Raw genomic sequence first — 14,108 nt, 5'->3', positions numbered from 1 at the left:
GCACAAAATTATGCAATTTATTCATTTGATATGCATTGATTCCATCATCTATAAATTGGCTTATAGTAGCATGTACTCTTGAGGTTTTTATGTGGGTTAAGTGGCATAAATTGCATCAGGCACACAAAGCACTTAACACCAGTTTAGCATATAGAAAATGCTCAGTAAATGTTCCTTTTTGTTATGTATTTTATTGACCAAGTCATAGGAACTGGACAAGATGCTGGAGAAAAAGAGACCTAAGATGCGCTCTCTTTCATCAAACGTTTATAATTAGGCACAGGAGAGGTAGGGCAGAACAGATTTTACAAATAATTACAATGCAATGTGACAGATACAGCAATAGCTGTGGATCCACAGGCAGAGGGACAAAAAAGAGAGTCAGCTGGCCATTCTCCCTGTGTGGTAGAGAAAACCCTTACACAACTTGTTCATTAGTGTGGTAAGCCTCTCTTAAGTGTGATCTTGTAGGAAGGTCTTTGAGCCAATTGACTTAAGAAAAAATATTTTACTTCTTTTCTAAAGGGCAGGTTAAGCAAATAAGAGCTGTTCTGTAAATAAAGTGTAAATGCTATTCAGTAAAAGTTTAATGGTGGTGCCACACCTGAAGAGAGAGATAGCAGAGCCTGAGGTAACCATGGGCTCCACAGTATGCAGGGAGGGTGGGAAGGACAGTCACCACTGCCTCGAGTTAGAAATATTCCATGCCAGAAGCTAAGCCTATCTTGGGCCACTTAAAAGTCCCCAGGTGTGCACTTGCTCCCTCCCGTGGAAGGAAGCCTGCCTGTTGGCATTCTCGCTTCTTCATGCAGCTGTGGGCTGCCTTCCCTTCCAGGAGAGGCCTCTGTAACCACAAGGCACACAGCAACTTACATCAACTATTCTAGTCTTTTGTTTATAAATATGAACCTATAAAAGGCGATCAGAAGCATTTTGAGGAAAGGCAATTATGCAAAAGCACGAAGATAAGCAAAGCAGAGAGTGGAACCCAAGAGATGAGAGAGAACTTCAGAAACGAAAGGTGGAAAATAAACACTTTGCATTAGTATCTTCAGGGTTCAAGAGTCTGTGGCATCCGTGAGACAAGAAAGTGCTGTCATAAAAATCTGCACGTAGAAAACAAGAAGTTAGAAATTAAAAACATAATTTTAAAATCAATTAAAGGACAAGAAAAGATAAAATGAATACAGTTGAAGAATTAAAAAAAAAAAAAAAAAAAAAAACTAGTGATCAGGAAAATAAAGTCAAGAAATTCTCCCTGGATATAGATCATAAAGATGAAGAGAGAAATTAATAGGTGAGAGAATAGAGCCAGAGAAGCTAGTATCTAACTCACAGAGGTTTCAAAAGAAAGAAAAGAGAATGTTTATGTGGAAACAGATGATCGTAGGGATAATTAAAAATAAGTAGGGATTTCAGAAGAGAGTGACAGAAATATTGAAGGAGAGAAAAAGAATAAAAGAAATAATGAAACACATTTTCCTTAAGCTAAAGGAAAATTCTATTCTAATTCTTCAGAATAAAAATGCTTAGTTGGAAAAAAAACAAATATAAAAGGCACATGCCTAGAATTATGCTAGGGAAATTTCATAACTGTAATGTAAAAAATAGAATCTTAAATACTTTTTCAGAGGTTAAACAAAAAGCAAAGCATCTACAAAGAAATGATAATTCTTTTTTCAAACTTTTGAAATGTTGACTACAGCAACACAACAGAATAGTTTAAAATATTTGGCATCTAGAATTCTGGAAGAGTCTAAATTATCATGCAAGTTTGAAACAAAGACAGTTTCAGACCTCTAGGTATTCAGAGAGTTTATAGCTATGCACCTTTATGTGATTATACCTACAGTATTTTATTTATATGCTGAAAATGCTTTCCTGGAAAAAAAAAAAAAAGATTCACTCCAGTAAAATTTAAAAGAGAACAATGTAGAATATAAGGAGCAATAGTAAGAAAATAAGTCACTAAATTTATAGATTAGTGTAAATAACAAATGAAATTGTGAATATGAAGCTTATCATTAAGAAAGAGTTCTTTAAAAATTGAAAGAATAATAAGAAATTGTCAATCATCTGGAACTATAAAAAATTGCATATTATTTTAATAATATATTGTGGAGTCTGGGGTGAGAAGAGAATCTTGTCTGGGAACAGTATATTATAGACACATTAATTTTCAATAAGGTTACAAAACTTGTTTAATTATACATATACATTTTAAATACAAGTGTATTTGTTAGAATAAATTTAGTGTATACATAAAGTGACAAATGAACAAAAATATTTGACCAATCAACATAAAGACAAAAAAATCAACAAGGATAAAAAGTCTAACAATCAGAAAACACGGAAGTTGACAGTAAAAAGACCATATTTAGTAAAATCAATTATTATAACAAATGAGATTGAGTTAAAATCTTACATTAAAAGACAGAGACTGCTGGGCTCAGTGGTGCACACCTGTAATCCCAGTGACTTGGGAGACGGAGGCAGGAGGATTGCTAGTTCAAAGCCAGCCTCAGCAAAGACGAGGTGATAAGCAACTCAGTGAGACCCTGTCTCTAAATAAAATATAAAATAGGGCTGGGAATGTGGCTCAGTTGTTGAGTGCCCCTGAGTTCAATCCCTGGTACAAGAAAAAAAAAAAAAAAAAAAATGGAGCACATCTGTAATCCTAGTGGCTCCCGAGACTGAGGCAGGAGGATTACAAATTCAAAGCCAGCCTCAGCAATTTAGCAAGATATTGTCTCTAAATAAGAAAATAGAAAGGGATTCGGATGTAGCTCAGTGGTTAAGTGCCCCTGGGTTCAATCTCCAGTACCCTGCCCCAACTAAAAAGAGTCTATTAAAATAGGTTAAAAATGGTCACACAAACTAAACACCTGTTTTAGTCAGTTTTTTCATAACTGACCAGACAACCTGACAAGAAAAATTTTAGAAGAGGAAAAGCTCATTTGGGGCTCAAAGTTTCAGAGGTCTTAGTTCAAGTACCACCAATTCCATTGCTCTGTGCCTGAGGTGGACAAAGCACCAAGGTGGAAGGGAATTGTGGAGGCAAGCTGCCTAGGACATGGCCACCAGGATACAGAGAGAACTAGAGAGCTCTCCTCACCATGGACAAAACCTAAACCCCAAAGACATGCCCCCAGTGACTCACCTTCTCCAGCAACACCCTACCTACCTAAAGTTACTACCTAGTTAATCCCTATCAGAGGATTAATGCATGGATTAGGCTAAGCCTCTCGTACGTAATCCAATCATTTCCCCTTTATACTTACTTTCTTGCATTGTCTCACACATGGGCTTTTGGGGGACAACTCATATCTAAATCATAATGATATTCAAGTATATGCTATTTGTAATAGGCATCCTAAAAAAGGGCATATGAAAAATTTGAAATAGAGGTCCACAAAAAAGTTTATTAAAAGCAAACTGTGACCAAAAGAAAATCGAAATGTTAATTCAATATCAAACAAAATGGAATTGAAGGGGAAAAAAAGATCAGTGGGACAGAGGATGATATTTTATGCTGATTTTTAACAAGACTTTGCATTTATTAATCCTCTCATGAAAAACTGGCACAGTCACCACAAATCATCATTGCAGAGTCTTTACTCTGCTTTTTCCTGGCACCAACACTGGTCTTTGCAAGTTCCCCTGACTTCCTTTGTTCTATACTTTATCACTGTTTTCTTGAGGCCTTTTCCTTCTCATATATGTCATGTCTTGCAAATCTATCTTTGTGTTCACTTTTCTTTGCCTAATCCAAGGAATTATAAATCATGCCAGAGACAATTGTTCTGCCATCACCAAAATGGGTTCTAAATCCAAAAACAAAGATAATGTCTGGTGTGATCTTGTACATTTTGGCTAGATTTTCCTGAGTATCTGTCTTATGTACTGTTGTCTTCTCAAGGTGAAGGAAAGCAATAACCACTTGTTTCCTCTGAAGTGGTCAGTTGTTCATGGACTTCCTGGTCTGGATATGAATGTGTCATTCTTGATGGTGGCTGATGCTCACATAACCAGAGAGGGAGGAAGAGAGTCACACTGATGACTAATAAAATTCCTTGAGAAAATACAATGGCTATGAATCTGTGTACCAGTGAAAAAACACTGAAATAAATAAATTTGTTGGAGTTACAAAAAGCAATTGTTTCAAACAGGTAGAAGGAGTTTTTTTTCCAGAAATAGGTTGTGATAACTTATTTGTTTCCCTCCAAATCTACAAACCATTTGCGTTCTTTTGTCAAATCCATTTAATTATAGCTTATCTTAATGCTAACATTCTGCTGCTGCTTTTTTCTTGCACTTTCCCAAAAATGCCTTATCAAAATGAACATTTTAGGGCCTTGAAATGTGGCCTTTTAAAGTGTCAGTCAAAGGACCGTTAGTTTTGTGGTTTCGAATTGATGCAGGTAAGGTTATCTTGCTAACGGGTGAATGAGAAGGTTATTTGGATATTGTTTCTCTGAAGGCAATGTTCTTTTATGATACTTATATACCATATACTCCTTGAGGGTGACTCTAACTGCACTGATTTCACGGACACTTGGTTAAATGTAACCTTAATGGCCATTTCTTAATCATTTCAAATCAAGACATGTAGGTCCACATTCCAGGTTCTGGTTCCAACTCCCATCCATTAGTGATCTGACTTTAAGCACTTCCTTTACCTGGGTCTCCATAAACTTGCATTTAAGGAAACAGGACTAAAATTGACAACCATTAACATCCTTTGCTCCTCTAAAGACTTATTTTTGTTTTGTGTAGTTTTTATTCATAGTTTCATCTTTTTTTAAAAATCCAATATTGACAGAAATGTTTCTGTGTTATAGTTCATGGAATATGATAATTGACTTTTCATCCTCTGTTATACCTTCCAGATCTTTGGAAGAAAGAATAACATAGTGTTCCCGGTATAGGGTTGAGAGGACAGATATTACCCTTGAGTATCTCAGGGGTGTTTGGTACTTGTTTTGTCTTGGGTGTCAGCAGTTCTGAGTCTGTGGTTAGTGTGTGCAAATGCCTCTTGAATAGTGTCTCTTCCCTTACAAATGGAGCCTCTCCCTTATTTAGCTGCATTACAGGCATTGAAGAGAAAGAAGAGGTTTGAGAAGCAGCTCACGCAGATTGATGGCACCCTTTCCACCATTGAGTTCCAGAGAGAAGCCTTGGAAAACTCCCACACTAACACAGAGGTGTTGAGGAACATGGGATTTGCAGCAAAGGCAATGAAAGCTGTTCATGAAAACATGTGAGTGACTTTGTTCTCTCTCTGAATCATAGACACCCTCAGTGTTGGACAGAGCCTTTGAAATTATATGATGATTTTGGCAGGAATGTGTTTACTCATTTGAGGCTCTTTGGCATATTGAATGGAATGCTTTCTCAGAGGTAAATCAGAGGTTGCTGCTGAGGACAAACAAATCATGAATAAAGAAGGGTGTGCATTTTTACCCTTCACGTTTCTTAGTTTCCCATGATTGCCTGAAACACCACTTGCCTATACTTTAATTCTGTAATTAAAAAAGAAAACTTCAATGTCAACATCTGTGCAGGTGTTAGAACTATGGAACAGTGGTTGTCAAACTTGGGTGAGAATTTGAGCTGATCAAGAAAGCACAGATTCCAAGTTCCTTGAAGTAGGATGGAATTTGTTGTTTGTTTTTAACCAAGTTCCCAGGTGATTCTGATATTACCCAAGTTTCGAGAACCACATAGACTAACATATAGAATAGATACAGAATAACAGTTGTGGGGATGAAATTTTATAGTTTGGGAGTCAAATTTGCTGGTTTATAATTTGCTGCCCAGCTGACTATCCCTTGGGCAGATAGCTTTCTTTCTCTCTGATCCAGTTTTCTTATCTTTAAATTGGAAATTTTAAGTGAGATACTAGATAAAAGGCCCTTAATATAGTTTCCAGAGTAAACACTCAATAATCATTGAGAGTGGTAGTGGGACTGGTGGCAGTTTGGTTTACACCCCCACTGGGAAATAAATGCCTGTGAGCTGATCCTTTCCTGATGTTGGTCATGAGAGTGGAATCTTGGTCAAAGAAGCACAAGAGCAATGAGTGCCTGGGGAATGTAGACAAATTCACACAGGATGGGGAAAGTGTAAAACGCAGAGGCTGGGCAGTGAAAACAGCCTTGCTAACACTTTCTTGCCTTGGTAATTCATTAACAATCAACCCCCATTTTGGCAGCTTCAAAGAGGTCATTAGATTCATGATCAGACTCTAAATCCTCTATGGGTGCTGAAATGTGCAAATTATTCTCTCTCTAGGTAGCTTAGCAGCATCGTACCATTGTGTTCCTTTTGAGAAAAATCCACACCCAGCCAAAACTTTAGCAACACATTTCTCATTCTCCTTTTAATAAATTTATTCATTATAAGTATAATAAAAAGGATTGGAGATAAAGGGTGTAGGAGAGTAATAAAAGTATTCTTTTTGATTAGTGCATGAAAATATGTCCTACTACTTTGCCTTCAGAGAGTCTGAGAAATTCAAAAAGATCAATTCTACTGGACACAAATTTTCAGTGTTCAGGTTACTTAATAATGAGATATACTGTCTTTTCTTGTATCCTTGTATCCAATCAGTTTGTCCCAGTTTCAGATCTGAAGGAATGATTTGGAGACAGAGTATTATAGAAACACCTTAGAATTTGGGGACACCAACAACTTAGGCTGGTGGTTAGGGACCAGTGGGGCTCTGGTGCTAGAAAGTGCCTTTAAGCCCTTTTCATCCTCAGCCTGTGGATTCCTGGATTCCTTTACTGAAGTTGCTGATTCTTCTGAGGGCTCCATAGGCCTAATCCTGTTTACTTTAATAACCTCCCAGGGCATCATACCATGGGAAAACCCTCAGGGAGTCAGGATCTGAGATCTACTAGGTATTGTAGAAATTAGATCTCTAGTCCCAGAGTTTAGCTTCTACAAATGGTTGCTTTCAGAAAGTGATTGTTGAGAGCTGCCAGACATATTTCCATCTTGGTGGTCCTTGGTGGTCCACAGTATATCTCCTGCAGAAATGATGCATGTTAGTATATATCTAAATTTTATGTATGCTCTTCTACATAAAATTTCAAAATGCCTCCATAAATTCTGTTAGTTATAAAATAATTTGGTTTCTAGTAACTCCTAAAGGTAATGAATATTTACTTAATATTTAAAATATAGGTGAACATACAAGATTATTAAGTTTCTTGAATGCAAATTATTTTTAAGTTGACAAAATATATCAGCAGGAATTTTTGTTATGCTACTGAAATAATTATGAGTTTATATTAAATTGACTCATTGTAGTGGGGTTTGGTGGTATATAATGTAGCCCCAATTACTTGGGAGGCTAAGGCAGAAGGATCACTTGAGTCCTGGAGTTTGAGATCAGTCTGGGCAACACTGCAAGGCCCCATCTCAAAGGAAAAAAAATTCACTTATTTCTCATATAGAATTATGCCTAAATTCATAATTGTAAGCTAAAATCTTAAAGTGTTTCTACAAATTATTATTTGCTAGGGATCTGAACAAAATAGATGATTTGATGCAAGAGATCACAGAGCAACAGGACATTGCCCAAGAAATCTCAGAAGCATTTTCTCAACGGGTTGGATTTAATGATGGCTTTGATGAGGTAGGTAACACAATGGTAATGTGGTGTGTGGCTGCTGTACCAAAATAGGGTAGCAGCCTATCATATGTAGTGGGTAGATTGTTTTGTCACTTAGAGAATAAATGATATTTGTTGAAAATATACTTCTCTTAAGGGGAAAATGAAGTGTTAGTACCTCTGATTTAAAGGAAAGATTAATCTAGTTTGGCAAACAGCCTCCTAATTAACTTTTCAGCTATTAAGGAAAAAGCAGCATGTGATTATGTAAAGTTACTGACTTTTAATGGTTGGAGCCTGAATAGCCCCATTAGGAGGGATCGAGTGCTCACACATCTGGGCAAACAAAGCAGACTCTGTCGCTTTGTAAAACCCAGGCATCATGCTCTGTAGCTGTTAAATTAGAGGTCCGGCTGCCTCTGTTTATTACTCAGACTATGAAACAAAATAAATGTGGGGTGGCATTATTAAGACACACATTCTGTTTAGATTAATCAGTCTAATAATACAGAGAGGATGTAATTATGTTGGTGGTGTTTGCACTGTGAATTTCAGCTGCACTACTCAAAGAATACACAAGTAGGACTAGGATGTGTTTAAAAACATTTCCATACCCCAGAGTAGCACAGCAAAGGATCCAACTTCCTTTTATGTGATAGTGAAAAGGACACATCTAACAAGTAAGACGTGGCTCCATGGAATCCTAGAAGACTTGAGTGTTAACAGCGTTTTAAAATGGTGTAGCCCAGGGGTTGGGCAAAATGGCTTGTAGGCCAAATCATTCCCTTGGCCTGTTTTTGTTTGACCTGGAGCCAAGGATGGTTTTCATAGTTTTATAGTATTGTAGAAAACAGTTACAATGAAGACTATGTGATGGAAAGATATGTGGCCTGCAAAGCCTAAAACATTGCTATCTGACCCTTTACAGACAATGTTTGCCAACCTCTGGGGTAGACTAACAAGCATCTAAAGCGTGCATTGTGGCATGGTGGGAAGGACTTGGGCTTATGAGGGCATCTTCAGTTCCTTTACTTTTCTGACCTGTAGTTTTTTCATCTATAGAATGGAAACTATTGGATCACTGGATTATTAAGTTCTAAAATTCTTTTTATAAATGATGAAATAAGAGTTCGGAACCTAAAGTCTGAAAATGATTGAGGAGATGACTACTGTGTCCATCGTATTTCCTGAAGAAAACATCAATATCTTTCTGGTGCTGTTGCTAACTGTCAAGTACCCATGGCATTCTGGGCATGCATTCAACATAAAGCAGCTCATTGGGCCATTACTACAGTTACTATGTTTGTTCCTAATAGTTTTTTGAGCAGAAATAGGCATCAGATATTCATTCTAATGTCATTTTATTTATATAAACTGTGGAGAACTATAAAGCACCTAACCACACTTATCATGCTATTTCACATGACCTGATTTTATACATCTTCTTGTTTTATTTTTTTCAAGTACAGTCAGTTTAATAGAGGTCAGCTTTGCGGTAAATCTGATACTCATGGATTTGATCAATGAGTTCTTGGCTTAAGTATCTCCTCTCTTCCCCTGTGGTGTTATTACTCTCACTTTAATATGTTCATTTATGTATCTTTCTCCCAAACTTAAGCATGAACTCCTTGAGTGTGGCGAGCATTGATTCAATTTTGTGTCTCTAGTACTGAGTTCAAAATCCGTACTGTTGTGAGTTCTCAATGTATTTGTGGAATAACTGGGGTTGTGGCTCAGTGGTAAAGCGCTTGCCTAGCATGTGTGAAGCACTGGGTTTGGTTCTCAGCACTACATATAGATAAGTAAATAAAATAAAGGTCCATAAACAACTAATAAACATTTTTTTAAAAAAAGAGTGAATGAATAAATGAAGAATCTACCTGGTTGACTACAAGGGTGTCCCAGGTCATTTCTAATTGTGAAAACCTCAAAAATTCAATGATGGAAATTTAATTTTGACTCCCGACTGTTTTCTGAGGGGAGCTGATCCCCATCTGAGACTTACAGAGACAAGTAGATATGAACTACCTCAGGTCATCTCAGACATGGTATAAGGTGACCTACATCCTTAAGACCTCAAACTAACATTGCCTCTCTACAGGTTTTAGTTAGGGAATAGTTTAAGATTAAACCAGATTCTCTTAGACCATTGTTAGAAAAAATACATTATTCCTATCTTTTTAAAAATATTTTTTTAGTTGTCGATGGACACAATGTCTTTATATATTTATTTATTTTTATGTGGTGTTGTGGGTCAAACCCAGTGCCTCACACGTACTAGGCCAGCGCTCTAACACTGAACTACAGTACAGCCCCAGCCCCATTATACCTATGTTTGAATTGAAGTTTTATTAACCCAAGCATATACATGATTTATGTTAACTTTGATGATTTGACAACGGTATCATAGTATCTTTGATTCTTTTTATTTTTAGTGCATTAGGGTTTTGTTATGCTATTGTTTTATTCTCAATAGCATTAGCCCAAATAAAAGTATTTATTTCTTCCAATTAAAGTTTCACAGATTCTCAACAGGAGAAAAGAGGAGAGCATATTGGAAAAATGACAGGCAAGGTGTAAATTTCCCAGAAACTGAGATTATATATTCAGCTAGCACAAATTACTTGAATGACTGTTTACTGAAGTATTATAAGATTAACTACAACAAATTTGCACAACCCAAAATATTCATTTTTTAATCATTGCTCAGTGTTGCAAAAACGACTTAGTTTTAAAATAAATATTCCATTTCACTGGGTTCTCACATATCAATTGGGTAGCAGATGTTCTTGTTATTGTGTTTAAGGAAACCCACTTCTTGAAACGTTAACTCTGTAATTCTTCCTTTCTCCTATGTTCAGGATGAGTTGATGGCAGAACTTGAAGAATTGGAGCAGGAGGAATTAAATAAGAAGATGACAAATATCCGGCTTCCAAATGTGCCTTCCTCTTCTCTCCCAGCACAGCCAGATAGAAGACCAGCCACATCCTCCTTTGCACACCGATCTCGAGCAGGTCTGTTAACCATCTCCACTACCTGTGTTCGCACAGTTTCCTAAAATACTAGCCAGTTCCATTCCTTTTAGCACTTATTTATATTTGATTTCACAAATAAACACATTTTATATGTAACTCATATCCATTTAGTAGGCTGAACGTGTGAATGATGCCAATTGACTAATTTTTTAAATCACTTTTATGTTCCAGCATCTTCTAGGAGAGCAGAAGATGAAGACGATGGTATCAAACAGTTGGCAGCTTGGGCTACTTAATGGAAAGGGAAATTTATTGACACCTACATCAATGAACTACACATGAGACATAAAAAATATTTTTGCCAAGTTCAGAAGTTAACAAAGACCCCACTTTATATTTACACTGGATGAATAATTGTTTTTTAAGCCTCATAAGTAAAAGTAAAGAAATAAGATGTATGTAGACCCAAAATGAAGGAGGGAAAAGAGCCTCCTGGTAGCATCTTAAAGGATTCCTCCACATTGATGGTAGGGGACACACGTCTGTCCCCTCTGTTCACTACTATATTTCCAGTCCTTAAGTTGATGTTCTCTCCGTATTTGTTGAAAGCTGAATCTAATGACATGTACAATATGTAATAGTTTACAAGTCATTTTTGAGGGACATGTTTAGGATAGCTGGGGAAATGTCTTTTCCTATGTGAATGCAAGGTTGCATGTTGCATATCCTTGTCGCCCATGGTAAATGTAAATACGTGGCATCTCTTTTAGGAAAGGCTTCTGGTGGGAAATCTATGAGTCTATACATACATAGTTTCACTTGAGTCTTGCAGTTTAAAATCTTAAAGGAGCTTTAATTGACATTTATTATGCCAATTAAGCCTGGAATGGGGCAATGGATGCATTTCCCAAAATGTCTGAAAGCACTAAAGGCTTACACTGCTGAGCAAGAATCTCTGGGGTGTAATTTAGCCACTTAGGGAACTGCGTTAACACTCCCAGGCCATTATGATGCTGTTATGGCTTCTGTGCGCTAAATGTGAGTGTTCATTCTTTTCTATTTTTTGCTCTCTTGCACTTTTTTTTTTTTTACGTGTTCCAGGATACACTTTGTAACTACATAAAAATATTGACAATTAAAAGTATGTCCTGAATAAAATTTTGGCCATAATTTTTTTTAAATGAAAATAAATTACAAGATTATGTATTACTCTTAAAATGCCATAAACCAAAAAATGACAAATACCCTTATATAATGTGTTTTGGTGTTCTCTACATTTATTAGCAATATCGTGGAATGGGAAGAACATTAGACCTGAAGGTAGGACTCCTGGATTTCAGTCCCTGCCCTACAGATGGTACATATCATAAATTCTCTGAGCCTTTGTTTCTTCATTGGGAAATCTAAGGACTGAGATGGATGATCCCTAATGTTACCATTCTGCCACTGGCCTTTTGCATATGCGTCTTTCCTTGGTAATCTTCCTAGTCTGCAGAACACTGACACTAAATCTCCCTCATTCCTTAAATCCTAGTTAAAATGTCCTCTGTTTGGGGAAACTTTTCTTAATTTCCCAAACTAAACTAAATTAAGAAACTTTTCTTAATTTTCCCAAACTAAACGTGTCCCTATTATATACTTTTATAGCACTCTGCCCTCTCTCATATTAGTTTTCATGATTTACATTACATGTTTACTTGAGTAATTTTTAATTGTTGTTTTCTCCTGTTGGGCTGTAGTAACCATGAGGGCAGGGACTGTATAGTTCAACAGTCAATCTTCAGATCTTTGCAGTTTCTCATATATAGTAGGCACTAAATCAACATTTATTAAATGAATGGCAATTAAAAATTTAGATGCTTTAAACCATGCTAGAATAACATAAACTAGATTTGCCTTCTCTCCTTAAGCCACTGGAAAACTGGACAGAGTACATGGAACTAAAGTTTTCATACATTGGACAACAGATAGCATTGAATGGAGATTCCCACCTAAAGGAACCAATCACAGAGGCACTTTCAGCGCCCTGGCTCACTCCTTTACAGGGAAGGGAAACTCAAACAACCTGATAGTCCTGCTGAGTTTAGGAAATTTGTGGAGAAGAATTCTGGAAAGGAAGTTGCTATGGAGAGAAGGGGAGAGGGAGAGAGCGAGTGCCCACGCCAGAGAGTGAGGGTGCCCTGGCAGGCAGGCAGGCGCTGTGGCCTGAAGGTTCACATCTTCCCAGAATCTATGCATTGCAGTTCTAACCCTCAGTGACAGTATTAGGAGACAGGGTCTTTGGGAGGTGATGAATTCATGAGGGAAGAACCCTCAGGATGGGATTAATGCTCTGATAAAATGGGCCCAAGGGAGCTTGTTGATGACCTTCAGTCAAGTGAGGACACAGTGAGAAGTGCCAACTCTGAACAGAGTGAACTCTCATCAGATACCATATCTACTGGTGCCTGGCCTTGGACTTCTCTGCCTCTAGAACTGTGGAAAATAAATGTATGCTGTTTTTAAGCTCCTAGGCTATGGTATTTTGTTATGGCAGGCCTCAATAGGAAAATGCAATCTATAACTAAAAGAAAAATCAAACAGTAGGAACAGACCCAGAAATGACATAGGTGAGAGACAGGGAGAATGTGAAAGCAGCCCTTATACTCCATATAGTCACTAAAACAACTAATCAATGTCCTCCATGATTTTAAGAAAGGAGAGGAAATCATCATAATGACCACAAGGAAAGTAGAAAAAATATGCATAGATCAAGCTATTTCTATATATATATATAGAGAGAGAGAGAGGAGAGAGAATAAAAAAATGCATGATCTGAAAAGAAAAATATATGATACCATGGATGGTATTAATAGCAGATTAAACACTGCTGAAGACAGAAACAGAAATTACCCTAAATAAAACAGAGTTTAAAAAAATGACTGAAAAAAAAGAAAAGAACAGAGCAATATGGGACCATATCAAGCTGTCGATCATGTAGGTAACTAGAATCCTGGAATGGTGGTGTTGGTCTGGGTGAGTAGTTTGTTGGGGGCAGTTGGAGGAGGATATAGGACAGAATAAGAAAAAAAAAAAAAAAAAACCTTTGAAGAAATATTGACACCCCCCCCCCCAAATTTCTGATGAAATCTATAAAGCTACAGTTTAATGAGAGAAACATGCCTTAGTCTGTTTTCTGCTACTAAAACAAGAAAACCTGAGACTGGGTAATTTATAAAACAGTTTGTTTGGCTAATGGTTCTGGAGGATGGGAAGTCCACAGCCTGGCACGAGCATCTCCTCAGCATCTGGTGAGGGCCTTCTTGCTGCATCACAGCATGTCAGGGGACATCAGATGGCCAGCCAGAGCAAGCAGCTCGCTCAGGCCTCTCTTCTGATAAAGCCATTAATGCTGTCGTGGGATCACTGTAGAAGGAGAGAATGTTAAAGCAACTTTTATAAACATACTTCTTATGATCACTAAAACAACTGTAATAAATATCCTTCATACCTGTAAGAAACAAGAGGAAAG

The 14,108-nt window shown here is 37.1% G+C and overlaps 1 protein-coding gene across 1 annotated transcript in view; it reads left to right on the top strand.

Moving 5' to 3' along the window:
- The window catches only part of Chmp4c (charged multivesicular body protein 4C), a 29,004-nt gene extending 15,291 nt beyond the window's left edge, over window positions 1-13,713 (top strand). The window contains exons 2-5 of the mRNA XM_047558891.1: window positions 5,083-5,260; window positions 7,531-7,645; window positions 10,483-10,636; window positions 10,829-13,713. Of these exons, the coding sequence (XP_047414847.1) occupies window positions 5,083-5,260; window positions 7,531-7,645; window positions 10,483-10,636; window positions 10,829-10,893 (512 nt within the window). The 3' untranslated portion in view covers window positions 10,894-13,713. The remainder of the gene's footprint in view (window positions 1-5,082; window positions 5,261-7,530; window positions 7,646-10,482; window positions 10,637-10,828) is intronic.
- The last annotated feature ends 395 nt before the right edge of the window (window positions 13,714-14,108 follow it).

This window comes from Sciurus carolinensis, chromosome 1 (assembly GCF_902686445.1).
Source record: "Sciurus carolinensis chromosome 1, mSciCar1.2, whole genome shotgun sequence".
NCBI lineage: Eukaryota > Metazoa > Chordata > Mammalia > Rodentia > Sciuridae > Sciurus > Sciurus carolinensis.
The sequence above is the reverse complement of the archived record's forward strand: the minus strand, read 5'-3'. Positions and strand labels throughout refer to the sequence as shown.